The sequence below is a fragment of the Acanthamoeba castellanii genome (assembly GCF_000313135.1).
Source record: "Acanthamoeba castellanii str. Neff unplaced genomic scaffold scf7180000084573, whole genome shotgun sequence".
Lineage (NCBI taxonomy): Eukaryota > Discosea > Longamoebia > Acanthamoebidae > Acanthamoeba > Acanthamoeba castellanii.
The window spans coordinates 143,455-162,060 of record NW_004457435.1 but is presented as its reverse complement, the minus strand read 5'-3'; the positions used below and the strand labels follow the sequence as shown (position 1 = coordinate 162,060).

General features: G+C 55.7%; 7 protein-coding genes across 7 annotated transcripts; 4 read left to right on the top strand and 3 right to left on the bottom strand.

The window, feature by feature from the left end:
- Positions 1–47: 47 nt before the first annotated feature.
- ACA1_043300 (shortchain dehydrogenase) lies at positions 48–4,006 on the bottom strand (the record flags this gene model as incomplete). Its single annotated transcript, XM_004338884.1, has 18 exons — positions 48–142; positions 229–297; positions 396–489; positions 695–817; positions 889–1,231; positions 1,333–1,409; positions 1,526–1,600; positions 1,747–1,792; positions 1,874–1,974; positions 2,102–2,175; positions 2,250–2,336; positions 2,427–2,490; positions 2,590–2,737; positions 2,819–2,842; positions 2,977–3,047; positions 3,144–3,368; positions 3,468–3,616; positions 3,883–4,006. 18 exons carry the CDS (start codon positions 4,004–4,006, stop codon positions 48–50), a joined length of 1,989 nt encoding a protein of 662 aa, XP_004338932.1.
- A 269-nt stretch (positions 4,007–4,275) lies between these two features.
- On the bottom strand, positions 4,276–4,935 carry ACA1_043290 (glutathione stransferase; the record flags this gene model as incomplete). The annotated part of the gene is made up of 1 exon (XM_004338883.1): positions 4,276–4,935. The coding sequence occupies one exon, from the start codon at positions 4,933–4,935 to the stop codon at positions 4,276–4,278; it is 660 nt and encodes a 219-aa protein (XP_004338931.1).
- Positions 4,936–5,694: 759 nt separating this feature from the next.
- On the top strand, positions 5,695–9,472 carry ACA1_043280 (uncharacterized protein; the record flags this gene model as incomplete). The annotated part of the gene is made up of 14 exons (XM_004338882.1): positions 5,695–6,076; positions 6,192–7,129; positions 7,254–7,324; positions 7,414–7,491; positions 7,578–7,641; positions 7,744–7,851; positions 7,934–7,997; positions 8,078–8,166; positions 8,276–8,384; positions 8,465–8,581; positions 8,687–8,762; positions 8,871–8,946; positions 9,023–9,197; positions 9,294–9,472. 14 exons carry the CDS (start codon positions 5,695–5,697, stop codon positions 9,470–9,472), a joined length of 2,526 nt encoding a protein of 841 aa, XP_004338930.1.
- Positions 9,473–9,963: 491 nt separating this feature from the next.
- On the top strand, positions 9,964–11,018 carry ACA1_043270 (uncharacterized protein; the record flags this gene model as incomplete). Its single annotated transcript, XM_004338881.1, has 6 exons — positions 9,964–10,011; positions 10,131–10,271; positions 10,361–10,429; positions 10,547–10,640; positions 10,758–10,858; positions 10,947–11,018. 6 exons carry the CDS (start codon positions 9,964–9,966, stop codon positions 11,016–11,018), a joined length of 525 nt encoding a protein of 174 aa, XP_004338929.1.
- A 457-nt stretch (positions 11,019–11,475) lies between these two features.
- ACA1_043260 (long chain acylcoA synthetase) lies at positions 11,476–14,901 on the top strand (the record flags this gene model as incomplete). Its single annotated transcript, XM_004338880.1, has 16 exons — positions 11,476–11,754; positions 11,900–12,005; positions 12,117–12,193; positions 12,267–12,348; positions 12,445–12,530; positions 12,608–12,697; positions 12,781–12,954; positions 13,025–13,202; positions 13,275–13,401; positions 13,486–13,604; positions 13,695–13,833; positions 13,920–14,048; positions 14,144–14,262; positions 14,379–14,446; positions 14,600–14,713; positions 14,797–14,901. The coding sequence occupies 16 exons, from the start codon at positions 11,476–11,478 to the stop codon at positions 14,899–14,901; spliced, it is 1,992 nt and encodes a 663-aa protein (XP_004338928.1).
- Positions 14,902–15,010: 109 nt separating this feature from the next.
- Positions 15,011–16,451, bottom strand: ACA1_043250 (ubiquitin, putative; the record flags this gene model as incomplete). The annotated part of the gene is made up of 7 exons (XM_004338879.1): positions 15,011–15,144; positions 15,224–15,355; positions 15,441–15,542; positions 15,640–15,745; positions 15,868–15,984; positions 16,071–16,252; positions 16,349–16,451. 7 exons carry the CDS (start codon positions 16,449–16,451, stop codon positions 15,011–15,013), a joined length of 876 nt encoding a protein of 291 aa, XP_004338927.1.
- Positions 16,452–17,697: 1,246 nt separating this feature from the next.
- On the top strand, positions 17,698–18,516 carry ACA1_043240 (Ran GTPase binding, putative; the record flags this gene model as incomplete). Its single annotated transcript, XM_004338878.1, has 5 exons — positions 17,698–17,811; positions 17,905–18,099; positions 18,159–18,233; positions 18,344–18,451; positions 18,490–18,516. 5 exons carry the CDS (start codon positions 17,698–17,700, stop codon positions 18,514–18,516), a joined length of 519 nt encoding a protein of 172 aa, XP_004338926.1.
- Between the last annotated feature and the right edge of the window lie 90 nt (positions 18,517–18,606).

The following is an 18,606-nucleotide window of genomic DNA, read 5'->3' as shown; positions in this document are numbered from 1 at the left end:
CTGGTCTTGTGCCTGACCGAAAGTGATGATGTGACGTCGACATGAGATCACCAATGGGCGATCTTGTAGTCCTTGAAGAACAGCCCAAAGGCCGGCTCGGACACCTCGCCGCGGATGGCGGTCAAGATGGGATCCACCACGCCTGCACATTGTTGGGTTGTAGTACACTGAATTAGGGTGATGTGTGTGTGTGTGTGACGTCATCAACGTCATCCACTCAACACGTACGTGCAGCTCCGTCCTTGCAGTCCAGCGGCGGACAGAACCCCGATTCAAGCCGCACGGGCCACGGATTCTCTGCTATGTCCAACGACTAATAATTAATCAATGTAAATTAAATAATAATAATAATAATGATAATAGTAATAGGATTGCTTTAGTAATAAAGCACGCACCGTCGGTCACCCACCCGGTGTCGACAGAGGTCATGTAGATCCCGTCCGCCGCGTAGTCGGGACCCGAGGTCCGGGTCATCATGTTCAGCGCAGCCTGGTGCCAAAAGTTGGACACACAGCGACATGTTAACGTTAATGTTAATGTAAATGTAAATGTAAATGGTCAATAATGTTGACGTTGATGTTGACATTAATGTTAGTGTCAAGGTTGGGTTGGGACCACAACGTGCCTTGGCCATGTTGGTGTGCGGGTGGCGATCAGTCTTGTAGCGGTAGAACTGGCCTTCCATGGCCGACACGTTGACGATGAATTTGGCCTCGGGGGTGGCGGCGCCCGAACCGTCGCTCGCGAGCGGCGGCGATCGCTTCATCAGCCCGCGCAGCCGACCGTTGATAAGGAACGGCGCAATCGCATTGACCGCCTGCGCCCACACATGACCTTACGTGTCAGCGAAACAGTGATGACGGTGACGGTGACGATGACGATATGTACCTGGACCTCGAGGAATTCGCGGGTGGAGACCTCGTCCAGGTGGAGGCTCCAGCTGTTCTTCTCGCGCAGGTCGACCTGCTCGCCCTCGCTCGTGAGCACCCCGAGCGGAAAGACTCGCTGTCGCCCTTGCATCGCGCCACTCTCGTCGTAGTCGTCGTCTTTGCTATCGTCGCCGCCTTCCGTTGGCGCCACAACTTCGTCTCGACGCCAGGTGAGGGCGCCGGCGGTGGCCGCGTATCGGCCGTCGTTCCATTCGCTGGTCAGAAGCTCTCGCTGCTGGGGCGGAAGAAGGGAGTTGGGCTTGGCCTCGGTTGGTCGCAGGTACTCGTAGAATTGCGCGGGCCTGGCCACCCACCCACACATGCTCCGTTAATACATCGCTACAACCGCAATTGCACGGTTGCGTGCGGTGTGTTGTGATGTGTTGTAGTGTGTCGGTGTTACCGTGCAATTGTCTGTGCGGCGTTGTTGATGATGATATCGAGTCGGGGCAGATGCGAAGAGAGGTACTCCACCAAGGCCTTGGCGGCACCAACGAACTCACGCGCACACGCGGGACATTGAGTGAGGCTAGGCTCAATCGCCGCTGGCGGCCAGTTCACGGAGAAAAACGGACAAAACTTGAGGCCAGCCGTACCTCAACGGCTCTGATGTCGCGGAAGTCGGCCATCAGTATGTGCAAGCGGTCCTTCCACGCCCCAAAATCCTTCTCCTGCGAAGAGACCCATTGCTGAGTGAGAACGGGCTGCGTGTGCGTGTGCGCGTGCGTGTGCGGTATGTGCGTGCGTGCGTGCAGAAGGAATGAAGCAGTGCCTCGGAGTAGCGTCGTGCGGCGTCCTTGGGAAAGCGGCTGGTCACATACACGGTCGCACCGCATCGCAGCAATATCAGGGCGGTCTCCAGCCTGGCTTCCCGAAAAGACCAACGTTGGCTGACGTCAGTTGCTGATGGGCTTTGGAGGGGCGATGAGAGGGCTAGTGCGGACCCTATCTTAATCCTTCCACCAGTCACGAGGGCCAGGCGCCCAGTGAGATCAGCGGTGGCGTTTCGTTTGGTCCAGTTGAGTTGACTGCACGCCGGGCAAAACTGTACGCACGGCCGTGTACGTGTCGCGTCAGCAGCAAGGCTCGCCAATCGCCGCACACGCCGCACACGCACACCGCACACCGCACACACCGCACAGCACACAGCACACAGCACAGCAATAGCTGACCTTATCGCCGTAGAAGATGTGTACACGGTGGTAGGACGCATGGCATATCATGCATTCCGCGGGCATTATTCGTTCTGGGCGCACATTGGGGTGTTGGCTAATGGCCATTGGAAGCAGTCACTGGGGGTGGCCACCTCCGCGGACGTACCGGTCGCGAAGAATTGGCCCGTGGGGTCGAGGCCAGAAGAGACGTTGTCCGCTCGCACCTCGTCACACTGTCCCGACAGCGTATCGCCTGCCAGTTGAAGAGTCAGCCGCCCACCTGCCACGCAGTGTGTGTGTGCGCGTGTGCGGTGGTGCGTGTGCGGTGGTGAGTGTGCGGTACCAACTGCGGCAAAACCGTTCTCCTCACTGATCCACTCGATCGCCGGTCGGTTGTAGCTAAACTCCTAACAAACAACCAACAATAGCCAACAACAAACCAACGTTCACCGGACGGAGAAGAGGGTCAACACTGTGAAGACGGAGAGGAGGGGAAGGTCGCGCACAAAGGCCGAGGGCAGTTCGCGCTTTAGTCGTTCAATGTCTTCGATGTGCCTCTTGCGCAATTCGGTCGAGCGCATCAGCGCCAGGTCCAGCCGCCGATTGACCCCGCCCGCGGCCTTGGGCACCAGCGGGAGCTCCCGCGACTGCTCCCTGCACCAACGGAGCCCACGTCAGCCGCCACGGCCCTGGCCAGTCAGCGTCTCCATTCGGGGGGGGGGGAAGTGCGCGTACAGTTCGACCATGCGCAGGAATATCCTGTTCGGGCGCCAAGCGGGGGAATGATTGGGTCACTAGGTGAGTGAGCGTGTCGTGTGTGTCGTGTGTGTCGTGTATGTCGTGTGTGTGGTGTTCGCCCTGCGTGTCGTGTCGAGAGAGGGTGCGCGGCGTACCTCCTGGCAAAGGCCAGCTGTACTATGTGATCGGTGAAGAGGCGAACGTTCGAGGCAATGAGCCGCAGGACCTAAACGGTGAGCGAGCCACAAAAAAAGATGAGCGTGAGCCGTGTTTGCAAGTGGGTCGATGTGGTTCAAAAGTTGGTGGTGAGACCAACACCGACCTTCACGCACGAACTCCACTCGTCGTTGGTGAAGTTGTTGTCGGCTGGCCGCTGCTGTTGTCGCTGCTGCTCCTGTTCTCGCTCTTCGGGCTGTGTCCCCGGCGCGTACGGTCGCGGTTGCGGGTCGTGATGGGGCAGTTGTTCGGATTGGGGCGCGGCCTGGTCCTCCTTGCACATCAGCTCCTGCAGCATCGCCTTCTCCTCTCCCTCGAGCCGGTCACATAGCTGCACAGCATGGCCGTCAGTGCTGACGTCCAAGCCGCACACGCACGCACGCACCACCGCACACGCACACGCACACGACCGCACGCGCACACAGAGTACCGTTGCCGCTTGAGGGCGACATGAAGGAAGGAGACGGGCGAGGAGGGACTGGGCGGCGGTCAGCCGGCGCTCGGCCGCTTCCCGATTGGCCGTCTCCAGCCGTAGCCGCTCCCTCGCACACGCCAGCTGCAGCCCCGCCCCTCCCTTCCCTACTCGGCAGAATTTTTAATCATAATATAAAAGTATTAGTTAATTGTTGTTTTTATTAACACCGAGACCATTATTAAAGAAAAGAAAAAAGAACTCTTCGTCAATTGGGTTGAGGCCGAACGTAACGCACCCAACGCCAGGGCCATCAGATCTCCAACACACGCAAACAGGTTTAAAGATTGTAAAATAAAGAAACAAAGAGCTGAGAAAAAGAAATGAGAAAAGAAATGAGAAAGTGAGTACACGACAACTGGCGGGAGCGCACTCCAGGTTGGCACGGTAGTCACATGGTAGTCTTGTTCGGCTTCTGTCCACATGACCCCAAGCTTCTGGATGCTCTCAAAAATAGGGGCTCCACACGGCTCACTGCTGATCCAACGCCAGGCCATGTGGTCAAGGTTTCATGGCTCGCCTGTGAGGCTCAAGAAGGTGATCACATATGATTAGAACAGTAAAGAACAGCTTTTCTTCTTTGTTTCCTGTGCATCTTCAACCCCCTATCATCGCCGCACAGCACGACTCAATGTTTGAGTTCGCGGTGCTGGTGGAGAAGTGTGTAAGAGAAATGATTGCACTACTAGGACTTTAATGCGGGTACATGTCGCGGATGTATCTTGACCTGACCACACCACCCTGGTCTGACGTGGCGGCGTCTTCTTCACTGCTGCTTGGCGTAGACATCGCGCGCGACGTAGGCCTTGAGGCGCTCCCTCTCCGACACGGTGGTGAAGAGCTTCTTCACTGCCGGGAAGGAGCCCAGCAGCGACTCCTCGCTGGTGCCCTCGATCCTGCTGACGAGCAGGCGCACGACCGCCCACAGGCTCAGGTCAGCGTAGCTCAGCTTGGAGCCCACGAGGTAGCCGCTGTTGCCATTCTTCTCGAGCAGCTTCTCGAAGTTGGCCAGCTGGCCTGGCAGGGTCTCCTTGACCAGCTTCTCCTTGGCCTCGGCCAGCTGCTCGGCCGGCGTGAAGAAGAGGGTCTTGACGAGGCTGGTGAGCACGTCGCCGACACCTTCGCTGGCCTGGTCGATGAGGGCCTCCTCGTGGGCGTTGGTGCCATTGTAGCCGTGCTTGCGCGCCAGGTAGCGAGCGATGGCCGTGGTCTGGACGAGGGTCAGGCCAGGCTCTTCATAGAGGGGCAACTGGCCAAAGGCGAGCTTGCCCTCGGCAATCAGCTGGGCCTTGCTCTCGGGCCAGTTGGTGACGGCAACAAAGTCGTAGTCAACGCCAGCGTCCTCGAGCAGAGCGCGAGGCAGCTCGGCGCGACCCAACAGGTGGAAGTAGGTGAGGGTGGGCTTGGTCACGGTGCTGGTGGACATGTTGCCAGTAGGGCTCTTGGTTGGCTGTGTTCCCAGTTCGACTTTGTGCCGGGAAATCATCCTGCACCAACTCCGACAACTGCAGAAACTTCGTGGTATTGAATAAGCCCCGACCAATGGGGGACATTGTAATGTCGCGAGGCTCTGTCTAGTGTAACGACGGGCAATTAGTAGCAGGCCAAAATCCAAGAACACAAAAAGTTATCATGCCAGCTTATTGCCAGGCATGCATTGCCCACCTCCTCTGTGCTAAAGTTGGACAATGAGCCAGGTGATTGACCTCCCCCAGCATTGTCTGTGTGTGTCTTGTCCAGAATTGGTGTGAGTGAAAGTGCAGGTGTGGAGCAAGATGGTGGTGCAACCAGGACAGCATATGGTGAGAGAACTTGGGCTGAGGAAGGAGGTATGAAAAAGGGATGTACAGTTAACTGGGTGAAGCTGAAGAAGAGGTGGATGCTGATAGTGATGGTGATGGCAATGCCAATGCTGATGACTGACAGTGATAGCAATGCCAAGGGAAATGCTGATGAATATGGCAAGGCAGAAGGCCATGTAAACAGTATGCCACCTTCTTATAGCCAAGGAAGATGCAGCCATGGCCATGGTTTGCTGGCACCTCTCAGTTCAGGTTTGGCCCCTTTTTTTTGAGAACCATAGGTGGCACACATGGGATAAAGGCTGCATTCCTGTTTCTGTGGTAGCAACAAAAGTTTGCCAACGGGAATTTGGAACAAAGAAGTGAGAAAAAGAAATGAGAAAATGAGTAATTACGGAGTTGGTCTTCGTACCACTCGGTGGAGCAGTCGCAAGGGGAAGATGGAACACCACGATGGCAGGAGGGCCTCCTCTGCACAAGGGACCTCACCACCATCATCGCCTGCACCACTTAAAACAACGGCGACAACGACTCCGGCTGGCCAGCGCCGTGAGAAGAAGCGCCCGCCCAAATCATCATCCTCCCAATTCTTCTCGCTGCTCAGCCACGGCGCGACGCACGTGCAGAAGCTCGTTGGCGTCGAAGGCAGCGGCGCTGGTGGTGTGCACCACCCGAGCCTGGAGGAATCGCATCTCTTGGGTTCTACTCATCTCGACGACGAGCACGACCAGGTCCTTGACGCGGCGATCCACAACTCGACAACAGGTACCCGACGCACCGCCCACCTGCTGCCCAGTTCTTATTTCATCTCTTTGTAGCGCCTTGCCTCGAGATCCCAAATCTCTAATCATTACCATCTTCCATCGTTGAAATCTGGCAGATGAAGATGAAGAAAGAGAAATGGATGGAAGGACAAGGAGGAGGCAGAGAGGCAGTGTGACGAGCACCAACTCGCGATATCGCGAGGAGGCGAGCATCAGGCGATCGTCCCCCGCGCAGCCTTCGGTCTCGGCGCCCAACCTGACTGCGTCGGCCGAGATGGCCCTTCGGGCCCAGAAGCTGCACCACCGCAAGGCGGCGAGCGAAATGCAGGCCATGAAGGGCGCCGGGGCGCCACCGGTCACGGCCCCGGTGCCGAGGCGCAAGCGGGTGAGGCTGGTGCCGTCGAAGGAGGAGACCATCAACCGCAACTACTTTTTCCTGCGCGAGTACCGAAGCGACAGCGACAGTGACAGTGGCGCGAGCGACACGAGCGACGGCGAGGAGAACGAAGACGAAGCCAAGAAAATGGAGAAGAGCAGCAAAGGAGAGAACGAAAACGAAAAAGAAGAGAAAGAACGAAAGCGACGCAAAGACGAGTCTGGGCAAGATGAGGAGAACGAAACCGAAGAGGAGAAGGAATCGGCGCACAAGGAGGCCGAGGAGCCGGGCACCGTCGTGGGCGGCAGCGAGAGCATCAACTGGGACGGCGCGAAGGAGAGGGTGGTGAAGCGGAAACAACAGAAGGGGCACAAAAAGGGGATGAGCGGTGGCTGGGTGATGAAGAAGGTGCTGGTGCTCATGGGCAGCGCGGACAAGGTCAAGGGACTGGTCACGCGCAACAAGCGGCACAAGTCGCGGCGATCGCGGCGCCCACGGTCGCGCCACCACGTTGTGATGGAGAACACCGACGGGGAGGACGAGCTCTACGAGATGATGGATCTGCACCATGACGTCGGCGACGAGGACTACGACACTACTGATGTCGAGGCGTGCGAGGAGATCGATGAGGTCGAAGCCAAGAAGGCGCGCGAGGAGCAGGCCATCCTCTTTTTGATTGTGCGTTTCATCACCATCTTCGCATTTTTCGTGAGATTGGACCACACCGACTCACCCTCTCTTGTGTTTGTGCATGTCTGTCGTGATGTCGTGATGTCGTGTGTGTCGTATTGTGCATGCGCAGTCTTTGTGCCGAGCGCTGCACAAGTATGGAGCGCCAGCACATCGCCTCGAATACAACCTGCGCCGAGCAAGGTTCATCACCCACCATGATGATGATCATGATGGATGTCGTTTATAGGTTTTCGCTGGTGACTCACCCACTCTTCAACGACCCAACCCAGTGAGAGCCTGGGCATTGAGGCGTCATTCGCAGTGATGCCCAGCTTGATTCTGATCTCCATCGGACCGGAAGACAATCGGTATGACGCGTTCCCGATTGCCCGCGCGTGTAGCGTCAATTGCCACACTTGGTACCAACTCACACGACATACACACTTGTCTGCAGACGATCGGAAACGCACATCATTCGCTCGTCGCAGAGCCTCAACTGCGCTAAGCTGTTCTGGACGGTATGCCGCAGTGCACCCATGAAATCAATGTTATCACTGTTTACCAATTATCTGAATTCTTCTCTTTTTTATTTATTATTTATTTTTTGCTTCGCCTTCCAGGATGACCTGATCGCCAGGATGGCCAACAACGAGATCGAGCTTCCGGACGCCGTAGTGGAGCTCGCCAGCATCAACCGCCGGAAACCGCTCTACCCGCTCTGGCTGATGGTAGCAGCATTTCTTCTTCACCTGCCTACTACTAGTGTTCACCTTACTGACTGGCCAATCTCGGCGATCGATTCAATGATAGCTGCTGTCGTTCGGCGTGTGCTCGGGCGCCTGCGCCCCACTCTTCTACGGCGGTGGCTGGCCCGGTACGCACGAGAGAGAACATTTTATGTCGCCGTCGATGATGGTGGTTGCACTTCACTCACCTTTCTTCTGCGCACTATAGAACTGGCGTTCTCTTTCGGGCTGGGCCTCATGACCGGAGTGCTGAATTGGCTCTCGGGCAAGATCGAGCCCTTGGGCCTGCTCATTTCGGTACGTTCACTCGTTTATCATAGCCCTGGCGTGTGCGTGCCTATGTACGTCGATGCTGCTGCTGGCCCCTTGCTCTGACTGGTTACGCTTGGTGTTCTGGTCCTTGGAGGCGGTGGCGGCAATCCTCTGCGCCTTTTTCACGCGCCTCTTCATCGAGTACGTCCAGCCCATATGCTACCTGCCCACAGTCCTGTCCGGCATCATTTGGTTACTTCCGGGTACGTCCATCCGCCCTGCGCAGTGCGTACGCCACCACCGATGAAGATTGCCGTGGTCCAACGTTTCATGCACCTGCCAGGGCTCTCGATCACCATATCAATCACGGAGCTCGCCACGGGCAACATGATATCGGGCACCACCCGCATCTTCTCCGCCATTATCACCACGCTCCAGCTGGGCTTTGGAATGACGCTTGGTAAAATATTCTTACTACCCGTGTGCGAAGCTGACAGTTACGCGCGCACGCACTGCTAACGATGGGACACACCCACACGCCGGCTGATCGTCTGAATTATTGCAGGAATGAAGTTGGTCATGTGGACGAGCGAAGACAACTTCATCGTAATGAGAGATTCGGTCTCCTGCTCCGGGATCGGGTACGGCGGGCTCCCCCTCGATTCCTCTCGGACCATACAGCAGCGCCTCATTTGATTTCTTTTTTATTATTTTTATTATTATTTTCTATTTTTTTCTCCACTGGGCAGTGGTCCATGGACGATACCGCTCTTCTTGTGTGTGTCCATCACCTTCAACCTCCTGCTTGAAGCCCATCCGCGCCAGGTACAGCTGACCACATGACGTGTCTCCCCCCTCTCAACTGGAAGCTTGGTGCTGAACCGTGGGTCTACTCGGGCAGTGGGGGATCATGATGGTGACGGCGCTGCTCAGTTTGACCATCTCGGAGGTCACGTCGTACTACGGTTACTTCAGCGATGAGCTCGCGTCCGCGCTCGCTGCATTTGCGGTGGGTGCCGTGGGCAACATTCACGCACGCATATCGGGCCACCCGGCCATCGTATCCATCATAGCCGGTATGTTTTGGCACCTCGCCGCACACACCACACCGCACACACGGACCGCACACACCGCACACGCAGCTGATATGTTTCTTATCAACGCCAATGCAGGTGTCCTGTTGCTGGTGCCGGGCAGTATCGGTGTGAAAGGCGTCAAGTCGTTGATGGAGGACGATGTCGTGTCGGGGATCCAGTTCGGCTTCTCTATGCTCACCATCGCCCTCTCCATATGCGTCGGCCTCCTCACTGCCAACCTCTTCAACCTGGGCAAGAAGCATCTCGGCTTCTAGAGCACCATTTCCACCACAACTATTTATTTTTATTTATTAAAACATTTATAATTTTTATGATTTTTTATTATTTAGGAAACCTAACACTACGTTTCAGTTTGGCACACAAAGCGGCGAAAGGAGTGCACAACACAAGAACTCGAAGAAGAGATGGATTGGCGACAACTGCTCTTCGTGGGGGCGGTGGTGCTGGTACTTTTGTTGTTGGTTGATGCCGCTACGGTGAGCGAGCAAGAGAAACAAGATGATTCACTGCCAACGCCACCGCGACCAGTGACCCCAAGCCAATTCACATCTGTTGTGGTCATCGGCCTCAACTCTAACAGTCACTTCTTCAACGGCATGCCCCCCCCCAGCAGTATTCTTTTTTATTTCGATATATTTTGTAAAACGAAGTATTAATGCAAACTGTGTCCACAGATGAGGCGCTGCTGAGTGCTGCAGAGGCGGCCCCGGTGCTGCCAGTGGGCAGCGGGCGACACTGGGCGATGATGCACAGCCTCCAACGCAAGGCTGGACTACCTTTTGTCTCTCCTCCGGTACGTGTCGTGTCGCGTGCGATGTGCGTGTGCGATGTGTGCGTTGCGATGTGTGCGTGTGCGTGTGTTTCGTGGCTGCAACTAACTAGACATCGTTTGCTCTGCAGGGCGCGGGGCAGTTGCACACGTTCTTGGGGGCATCAGACGACAACTGGGACTACCTGGCCGGGCAGTACTACTACAACGCCGGGTCCCAGAAGATCCGAATAGACTCGACCGTACCTGGTGGCTTCCTCTCCTCCTACTCCTACTACGTCTATGTACGTTCGTTTTCGTCAAGACCTGCAACACACACGACGTGCACGCACGCATGCACTGGCCTAGTTGCTGATACCTGGTCTGTTTCCAGGGAAGTGAATGGATCTACACGTTCTCGAATACGGCGAACACCACTTGCCAGAAGTACGGCCTGGACAAGGTGCGCGCCGCCAGCATTCGTGCATATCATGTGAAGCAATGTTGCTTTGAGACGACTGGCGGCTCACACCACACACACGCACACACACACGCTCTCTATTCTTGGCACCATGGTCAGGGTTCGTTTCCCGACGTCAACTGGTTGCAGAATGCACAGTATGTGGGAGTCAAGCAGGTCCTCGGTGTGGACACTTATCACTGGCACGGCAAAGGTAATACGCTTTGTCGGTGGGTCATATGTTTATTTATTTATTATTTATTATTTATTATTTATTATTTATTATTTATTCACCTATTCCCACATGCTGTGAAATGTATGACCGGTACAGGCAATCACTTGGGACCGGATGTGGGCCTCAACGTTTACGACTACTTCGTGTCCACCAATGACAGCTCGCCCGTGCTCATCTCTAATGCTGGTTTCGTCCAGGTACCTTGCTCTTGGTCTTCCTCTCAACCCTCCCTGTAGATAGCAAGCTCATCATGCACTTCTTGTCGTGTGCGTGCGTGTGCCCCAGTACTTCATGACCTTCAACACGGTGAATATGAGCCAACAGTTGTGGAACTATCCCAGCATGTGCGGTCTCTAAGCTCGAGCCGCACATAGCAATGTTATTATGTTCACTTGTACACTTGAATAATTGTTACACTTTGCCGTTCAAGAAGGGCTCGACGTGATCAAGGTCTCGACTGCTAGTCGATCACGGTCCGCACCATTGGTAGTGACGACGTCAGTCTTGCTGGACCACTTGCACACCTAAACGCGAGAAAAACAAGGAGAAAATCGGGAAGAGCTTGTTCCCTTTTCGCAAGACGTAAGTGCTGTGATCTCTCTCTCCATCCTACAACGCGACGTTGCTGCCAATCCACACGGTACGAGTCCCTTCACACTTGATCATCTTCATATCAGCACTTTTTGTTGGCAAATACGTGTATGCTCGAATTCGTGTGAATTCGCTGCAAGCTGGTGAAATCTTTACCAATTGGATTCAATTGATTGACTTGAGCATGGACGCAGAAGTACGGCAACCGAGGGAGAACAACAACATGACAACATTTAGACCTGAGATTTACACGCTCGAGGGCTACCCCCACCGTAGCGTTCAATCGCCGGACAGAATCCTGGAGCACCCGTACGAGGGCGTGGCCACGCTCTACGATAATTACCTGCGCGCTCTCTCCCTCTATCCTCACAACGCCTGCCTGGGGACACGTCGATACAACGCCGACGGCACTCGTGGCGAGTACGAGTTCTCCACCTTCAAGCAGGTGGCCGAGAAGGCCGAGAACCTCGCTTCGGGCCTTGTGAACCTTGGCATAAGAGCCGTGCGCCCTTCTCTCCTTTCCCTCTATCTATCCATCTTATAATGCTGCAACGCAATTTGCGTAGCGCTACACGATAATCTTTTTTTCATTTCACATTCGACTGATTATTGATTGTGTTTTTCTATTATTGATTTTGGTCTTCCAGGGCGACCGCATTGGCACGTACTCTATCAACAGGGAAGAGGTGGTGCTGGCTGAGCTTGCTGCCAACCTGCAGTCCTTCACCACCGTGCCCCTCTACGACACGCTCGGTAAACCTCCTTCCCGTATTCTGTTGACTTGCTCGCGTAGGCACTATGCGAGCACGCTCTGGTTGCATTGCGCTTATGCTTACACATCACTGCGTTGGTGGGCCTCACTAGGCGAGGATGCTGTCGAGTATGTGGTCGGCCACGCAGAGATCGCGGTGATCATCTGCAGCCGCGACAAGACCGACAAGGTGCGCCAATCGTTACGGTAAAGCTCCACAACAACTGTTTTGCTAAATCGCAGTGCACTACGTTGCGGTGCAGGTTCTGGCCGTGGCCTCTAAGCTGCCCAAGCTGCGGTACGTGCTCCAAATGGAGGACTTTGCCCAGCGCGCCAAGGTGGGAGGTGCGTACTAGCTTCACACCCTGCGTTGCTGTTCTCGCCTTGATCTTAGTTTACCTCTCTCATGGCTGCTTACACCTCCTGCCCTTCAATCAACAGACAAATACAAGGCTAGCGAGGACTGGAGCAAGTGCCTGGCTGGCACGCAGGTCAAGCTCATTGAGCTCCTGGATGTCCTCAAGAGTGTACGTCGCCCCTTTGGTTGGTTCGTTCAGCAGACAAGGCCAGTCTGGCTAAACCAGGTCCTCATCCGCCTTTACAGGGCCAAACTGGCAGGCAGCAGCACGTGCCGCCCAAGCCCGATGACCTGGCGTCGATTCTCTACACCTCCGGCACCACCGGCGAGCCCAAGGTTTGCCTCTACTACGTCGCCTTATAATAATCATCATCATCATCTATGCTCACTCCGGCTGACCTTTTGCCTTGATCGTGTAGGGTGTGATGATTCTGCACCGCAACATGGTGTCCTCGGTGGCTGGCGCCATTAAGAGCACGCCCATCTACCCCACCGACGTCCATCTCTCCTACTTGCCCCTGGCCCACATCTTCGAGCGCATCGTCATGATTTCCGGTATGTCGGCCGGCGCCAGCCTCGGCTTCTACCAAGGGGTACGGACTGTAGCCACCAGCGTCAAGTGGTGTTCCTTCTCTGAAGCTCAACTCTCTGCCGACTCAACAGGACGTCAAGAAGCTGGTCGACGACATCGCAGAGCTGAGGCCCACCACCTTCGTCGGCGTGCCTCGCGTGTTCCACCGCATCTACGACAAGATCATGCAGGGCATCAACGAGTCCCCCTGGCCTCGAAGGAAGCTCTTCTACTACGCCTTCCAGGCCAAGACCGATGCCCTCAGGAAAGGTGCGTGCTATTCACCACTTAATTATTTATTGTTATTTTTTAACGTGCTTATGGGCTCATGTGCGTACGTAGGCGAGGAGACTCCTTACTGGGACACGATCGTGTTCAGCAAGATCAAGGCCCGCTTCGGCGGACGCATTCGTGTGGTCATCTCCGGCTCTGCGCCGCTCTCGCCCACCGTACAGCACTTCCTTAGAGTGTACGTCGCCATCTTTAGCGGCGCCCAAGCTATATGACTGCCGTTGGCACCCAGGTGCTGACGCTTTCCGGTTTCTGTGAACAGCTGCTTGGGCTGCCCCGTGCTGCAGGGCTACGGTCTCTCCGAGACCTGCGCTGTCGCCACCGTGGCCACGCCCGAGCACACCGGCTATGGCCATGTTGGCGTTCCGAGCCAGTGCTGCGGTACCACTCCTATTTGCCGAATTCTCATATCACAAGGGCAGGCTGGCTAAATTATCGCTCACTATCACACAAACACACTACTACTACTAGAAATCAAGCTGTTTTCTGTTCCCGAGATGGAATACAACGTCACGGACGTCGATGAAGAGGGCCGGCCCACGCCTCGCGGTGAAGTCTGCATCCGCGGACCCAACGTGTTCGTCGGCTACTACAAGATGGACGAGGCCACGTGCGTTTGCGCCCCAAAACAAGTTCTCTAACTAGCTGCATCTTTTTTCATCATCTTTCTCATCATCTCGTGGCGGATGTATGCAGCAAGGCCACGTTCACCGAGGATGGCTATCTCCAGACCGGCGACATCGGTCGGTGGAATCCCGACGGCACGCTGTCCATCATCGACCGCAAGAAGAACATCTTCAAGCTCTCTCAGGGCGAATACATCGCGTACGTTCCCGCCCGGGAGCTGGAAGGGCAACCGGTTTGAGCTCTCTAATTCTCTCTAATTCCTTGCTTTGTGCTACGTGCATGCATGCATGCAGTGCGGAGAAGCTGGAGGGCGTGTTCACCCGCAGCGCCTACATCTCGCAGATGTTCGTGTATGGCGACTCCTACAAGTCCTACCTCGTCGGCGTGGTCGTCCTCGACTTGGAAGCGCTCGGTACACCACTTACTTCTGCAACCAAAGAATTATCATCGCGACGTGCCAAGCAGCTCACTCCTTCTTCTGCTGCTTCTTTTCTCTTTTGTTTTGCTCTTTGTTTTTTGTTGGCGCAGTGCCCTGGGCGAAGCAGAACCTGAAGACGAATGACTACAGCGGCGCTGCTCTCTGCGCAAACCCCGAGGTGCAGCAGTTCATCATGCAGGAGATCACCACTCAGGCCAGGAACGCCAAGGCAAGTGCCACTTTCGCCCGACCCCCTCCATCTACTCATCTCGTGGGTCCTAACCTTGTTGTTGTGGTCCCGTTGTGTGTGTGTGTGTGTGTGTGTTGACAGCTGCGCGGCTTCGAGCTGGTGAAGGCCATCCACCTGGAGCACGCGGAGTTCAGCATCGATAACGGGCTTGTCACCCCGACCTTCAAGCTCAAGCGTGCCGCCCTCAAGAAGCACGTACGTGCTTTACCAGCCCCTCTTTTTATTGGTGTTTCTTGTGACTCACCGCGCACACGACACACACGACACACGACGTGCAGTATGAGGATGAGCTCAACAAGCTGTATGAGGACAGGGACGCCCTCAAGCAGGAAAAGCACCAGAGCGCGGCACCTCCTGCTTCGTTCGAGAAGGCCAAACTGTAGAAAAACAACCAATCAACCAACCAACACTGTTTCTGTTCTCCATCTTCTCAGCTCGAGCAGTGTACATCCAAAGAAAGAAGGTACTCAGAGGAAGAAGGCTTAGTCTGCTTCAGTCGCCGCGGAGGGAGAGGATGAGGTGGACGGTGGACTCCTTCTGGATGTTGTAGTCGCTGAGGCGCATGCGTTCGCCCTCGTTGTCCCAGTGAGCCGGCTGCTCCAGCGAAACGATCACCTTGGCCTCGCCTGCTCAGGATCCACCCACCCACAGTCAATGAGCCCATGTCGACAAACAACAAACAACGAACAACACACGACGACGTACAGGGTGGTTGCTGCCACTTAGTGTCGATGCCATCATTGTGGTGCGTGTAGAGGCTCGTGAAGTCGACCAGCATAGGAACCTCATGGGGGCCTCGGCGCTTCTGCATCACCAGCGCGTATACACCTCCTCCCTCTACACGCAACCACAACAGACTCAGTCAATCAATCATTCTTCTTTGTTTTTTTGACCACAAGAATTAGTAGGGACGGAACGGTACCAACGGCCGGCGCGGGGTTGGTGGTGACGCACATGGCGCACCATGCGCTGGTGCTCGGGTTGGTGAACGTGCACGCCGGGCAGTTGTATTCCTGGGCCGCCGCTGACCATCACATCGTGTGAAAAAAGTGGTAACATGAGCCCATTGCTGCGTGCGGTTTGATTGCAGAGAGAAGGGGTGGGATCAGTGGGAGAGGTACCTTGCTGGGCGGTGAGGAGCGGCTTGGGGATGTACTTCTCCCGGTACTCGGCCTCGATTGCGCTCATCACCGATCGCACCGTAGTAGCGCCGTCCTCGAGCGACACCTGATCGATCGTCAGTTGAAGTCTGCCTCATTGGCCTCAGCATTTTATGATAATTTATTATTATTATTATTTATTATTATTTATTATTTATTATTTTAATTTTGGTTGGAGTGAGAAGGTACCGTGCGCCACTCGGCGGGGATGGTGCGCACCAGGTCGTACTCCTCCTCGCGGGAATCGGGGTCGGGCGAGATAAAGCGGCGCGACTCCCACGACCTGCACGGCCCCTTCTTCACCACCTGCACATGTGGCACGTAACGCGCATCGATTATTGTTTTCCTTTGTAGAGACTCTTCACGACTTCTTTCTACATCTTTTGTTTTACCTCGATCTCGGGCAGGTAGAGCTGCACCGAGGTGCCTACATCGACCGTGCTCAAGGCGGCCACCAGCTCGAGGCTGTCCTTGAGCGGCGCGTTGACGGGGAGAGGCTCGCCGTAGAGGCGGAAGGTGGAGGAGGCCAGCCGCCGGCCAGCAAAGCTCAGCATTTGCTGGTCGGGCGGGATGCCTGGAGGTACACCCTCGCCTTCAGCAAAGGGCTGTAGGACCCAAAGCCAGGTTTGGGGAGGGAAAGAGAGGGGTGAGAGGGGGGGGGGTGGCGTACCCTCTTTATCCTGCACCTTGAGGCGCACCGCGTCAATGCTGTCATCACTCTCGACTTCGAGGGTGATGGTCTTGCCGGTGAGTGTCTTGAGGAAGATGTGCATGTGTGGCTTGCTCTCGTTGCAGTTTTGTTCGTGTTGGCTCACGTCAAGTCTAGCAGTGTGTTGCGTCCATCTTTTCTGCGAACCTGAGTTGGAGAATTGAAAAACAAGCTGGTCGTTGTTGGAAGTAGTTTTTGAATAAGAAAAGAGTTTCTTGATGGAGCGGTGCGGCGCAGGCAGAGTGGTTGCGTTGGGGTCGTGCGAAAATAGGAGGGCGGTGGAAGAAGTTGAGGGAGTGCAGCAGGTGGTGTGCACACACCAGCTGGGTCTGCTGGTTGTCCGCCCTAGCAGCGAAGACGCATCATCTTCGGTGCACATTTTCTTTCATTCGAGCGATTTCGTAGATGTTGAAGGTGGCAACGCCAACGCTGAGGCAGGAGCGACCACACAAGTCAAAGATCATGATCTTGCTGAGGAGAGAAGCAACAAGCGACGGCGAGTCGTACCTGCCTCCGAAGGTGCAGCTACTACTTGCCCTTTGCCGCGCCTACGGTTCAACCCACCCGCCCAGGTAGTACAGGTGGCGGCCACCTGGGCTCACGCTCTTCTGCTTGATGGTGCGTCCCGCCTACGCCGCCCTACTACATGAACGCATTCATTGCTTTCACATCTTAGAGGCCGGAGCGCTGTACAGCGTTGGGTGGAACGCCTACGGCCAGTGCGGCACGGGAGATTGGTACGTGGCAGCAACGAGCCCTCACGGTTGAGTGTGATGATGCATGACCAACCCTTAGATGTGGTCGCCTCCTTTAGTGAGCCGGTCCGAAGCCCGCGCAGGTTGGATGCGCTGAGCACCGCCTTCCCCATACGTTCGGTGGCGGCGGGAGAGAAGCATTCCCTGGCCGTGGGCAGTTACACATTCCCTCATTCATCAGTTTGCCCGCGCCTAATCCTTGACTGCGCTACAGGCCAGGGCGAGGTGTGGGGTTGGGGCTTGAATCGTTACGGACAACTAGGGCTGGAAGACGACGTACCCAGGGTACATACGTGCCACGGCGTATGCCATAAACTCCTCCCGTGTTTCTCATGCGGCTGATGCGCGGTGTTTATGTGTGCCAGCTAGAGGCGTGGGAAAGCAGCGAACTGTCGAAAGAGAGCGACGTCCACTTCAAAGCAGAAGACTTCGTCCATTCCACTCCTCAACGCTTACAGTCTTTGACGAGGTATTCTAGACTTTCCCTTTTGCCCCGCCGCTCACTCAACCTGGCTCGGTCCAACCGGCTGTGGTCATAACAACGGCGACTCGTTCATGAATGACAGGGATGGCGTGCAAGCGAAGAGCGTGTTCAGCGGGTGGAACTACTCGATCGTCTTGACGGAGATGGGCCAGCTCTTTTCGTTTGGCTGGGGCATGTACGGACAGGTAGGTTCATCTTCCATCTCACCAATGCGGTCTTGCGTTCGGTCAGCGCACGGTTTGGTGCATTTCAAGTCTCACGACCGAGTGGCTGGACAGTTGGGTCAGGGCGACTTGACCAACGAGTTTCTTCCTCGACCAATCGACTTTGCCAGCGAGACAGGCGATGTTGATGCTGGCGACTACGACGACGATGACGAAGATATTGTCGACTGTGCATGCGGACTGTGGCACGCTGTAGCGATTACCGAGAGCGGTAAGGTCTATACGTGGGGCTATGGCAAAGATGGACAGGTAAATGCGAGTGCGTATCGGTGGTGCGTGCTTACACTAATGTATTGTTTCCTTGCTAGATGGGCCATGGAACCAATAAGGGAAGCACGGTGCCTCAGTTGGTGACTGCCCTCAAGGACGTGCGCGCTACCCAGGTGTGCTGCGGTACACGGCACACGGCCATCCTCACAGGTACTTTGCGATGAACGTCTTTTCATTGCTCGCCTCGATCGCCACGCTCACCACCCACAACCCTCAAGATCAGGGCGAGCTCTACGCCTGGGGATTCAATGCCTTCGGCCAGGTCAAGTCTCTTGAGCCAAGTGGTGAAGGCGAACCAGTCGAAGGTGTCAACGTGCTCTGGCCGACCAAGGTACCCATTACCCCCACCTTGTGCCTGTACCATCAAAGGGTGTGTTGTTCACATACGAGGGGTAAAGGTGCCAAGCCTGCCTTCAGGCCGGGCGGACAGAGTGTGGGCAGGTCCCTGGACCACGTTTGCCTTGTGCTGACGTCAGCAGCGGGCCG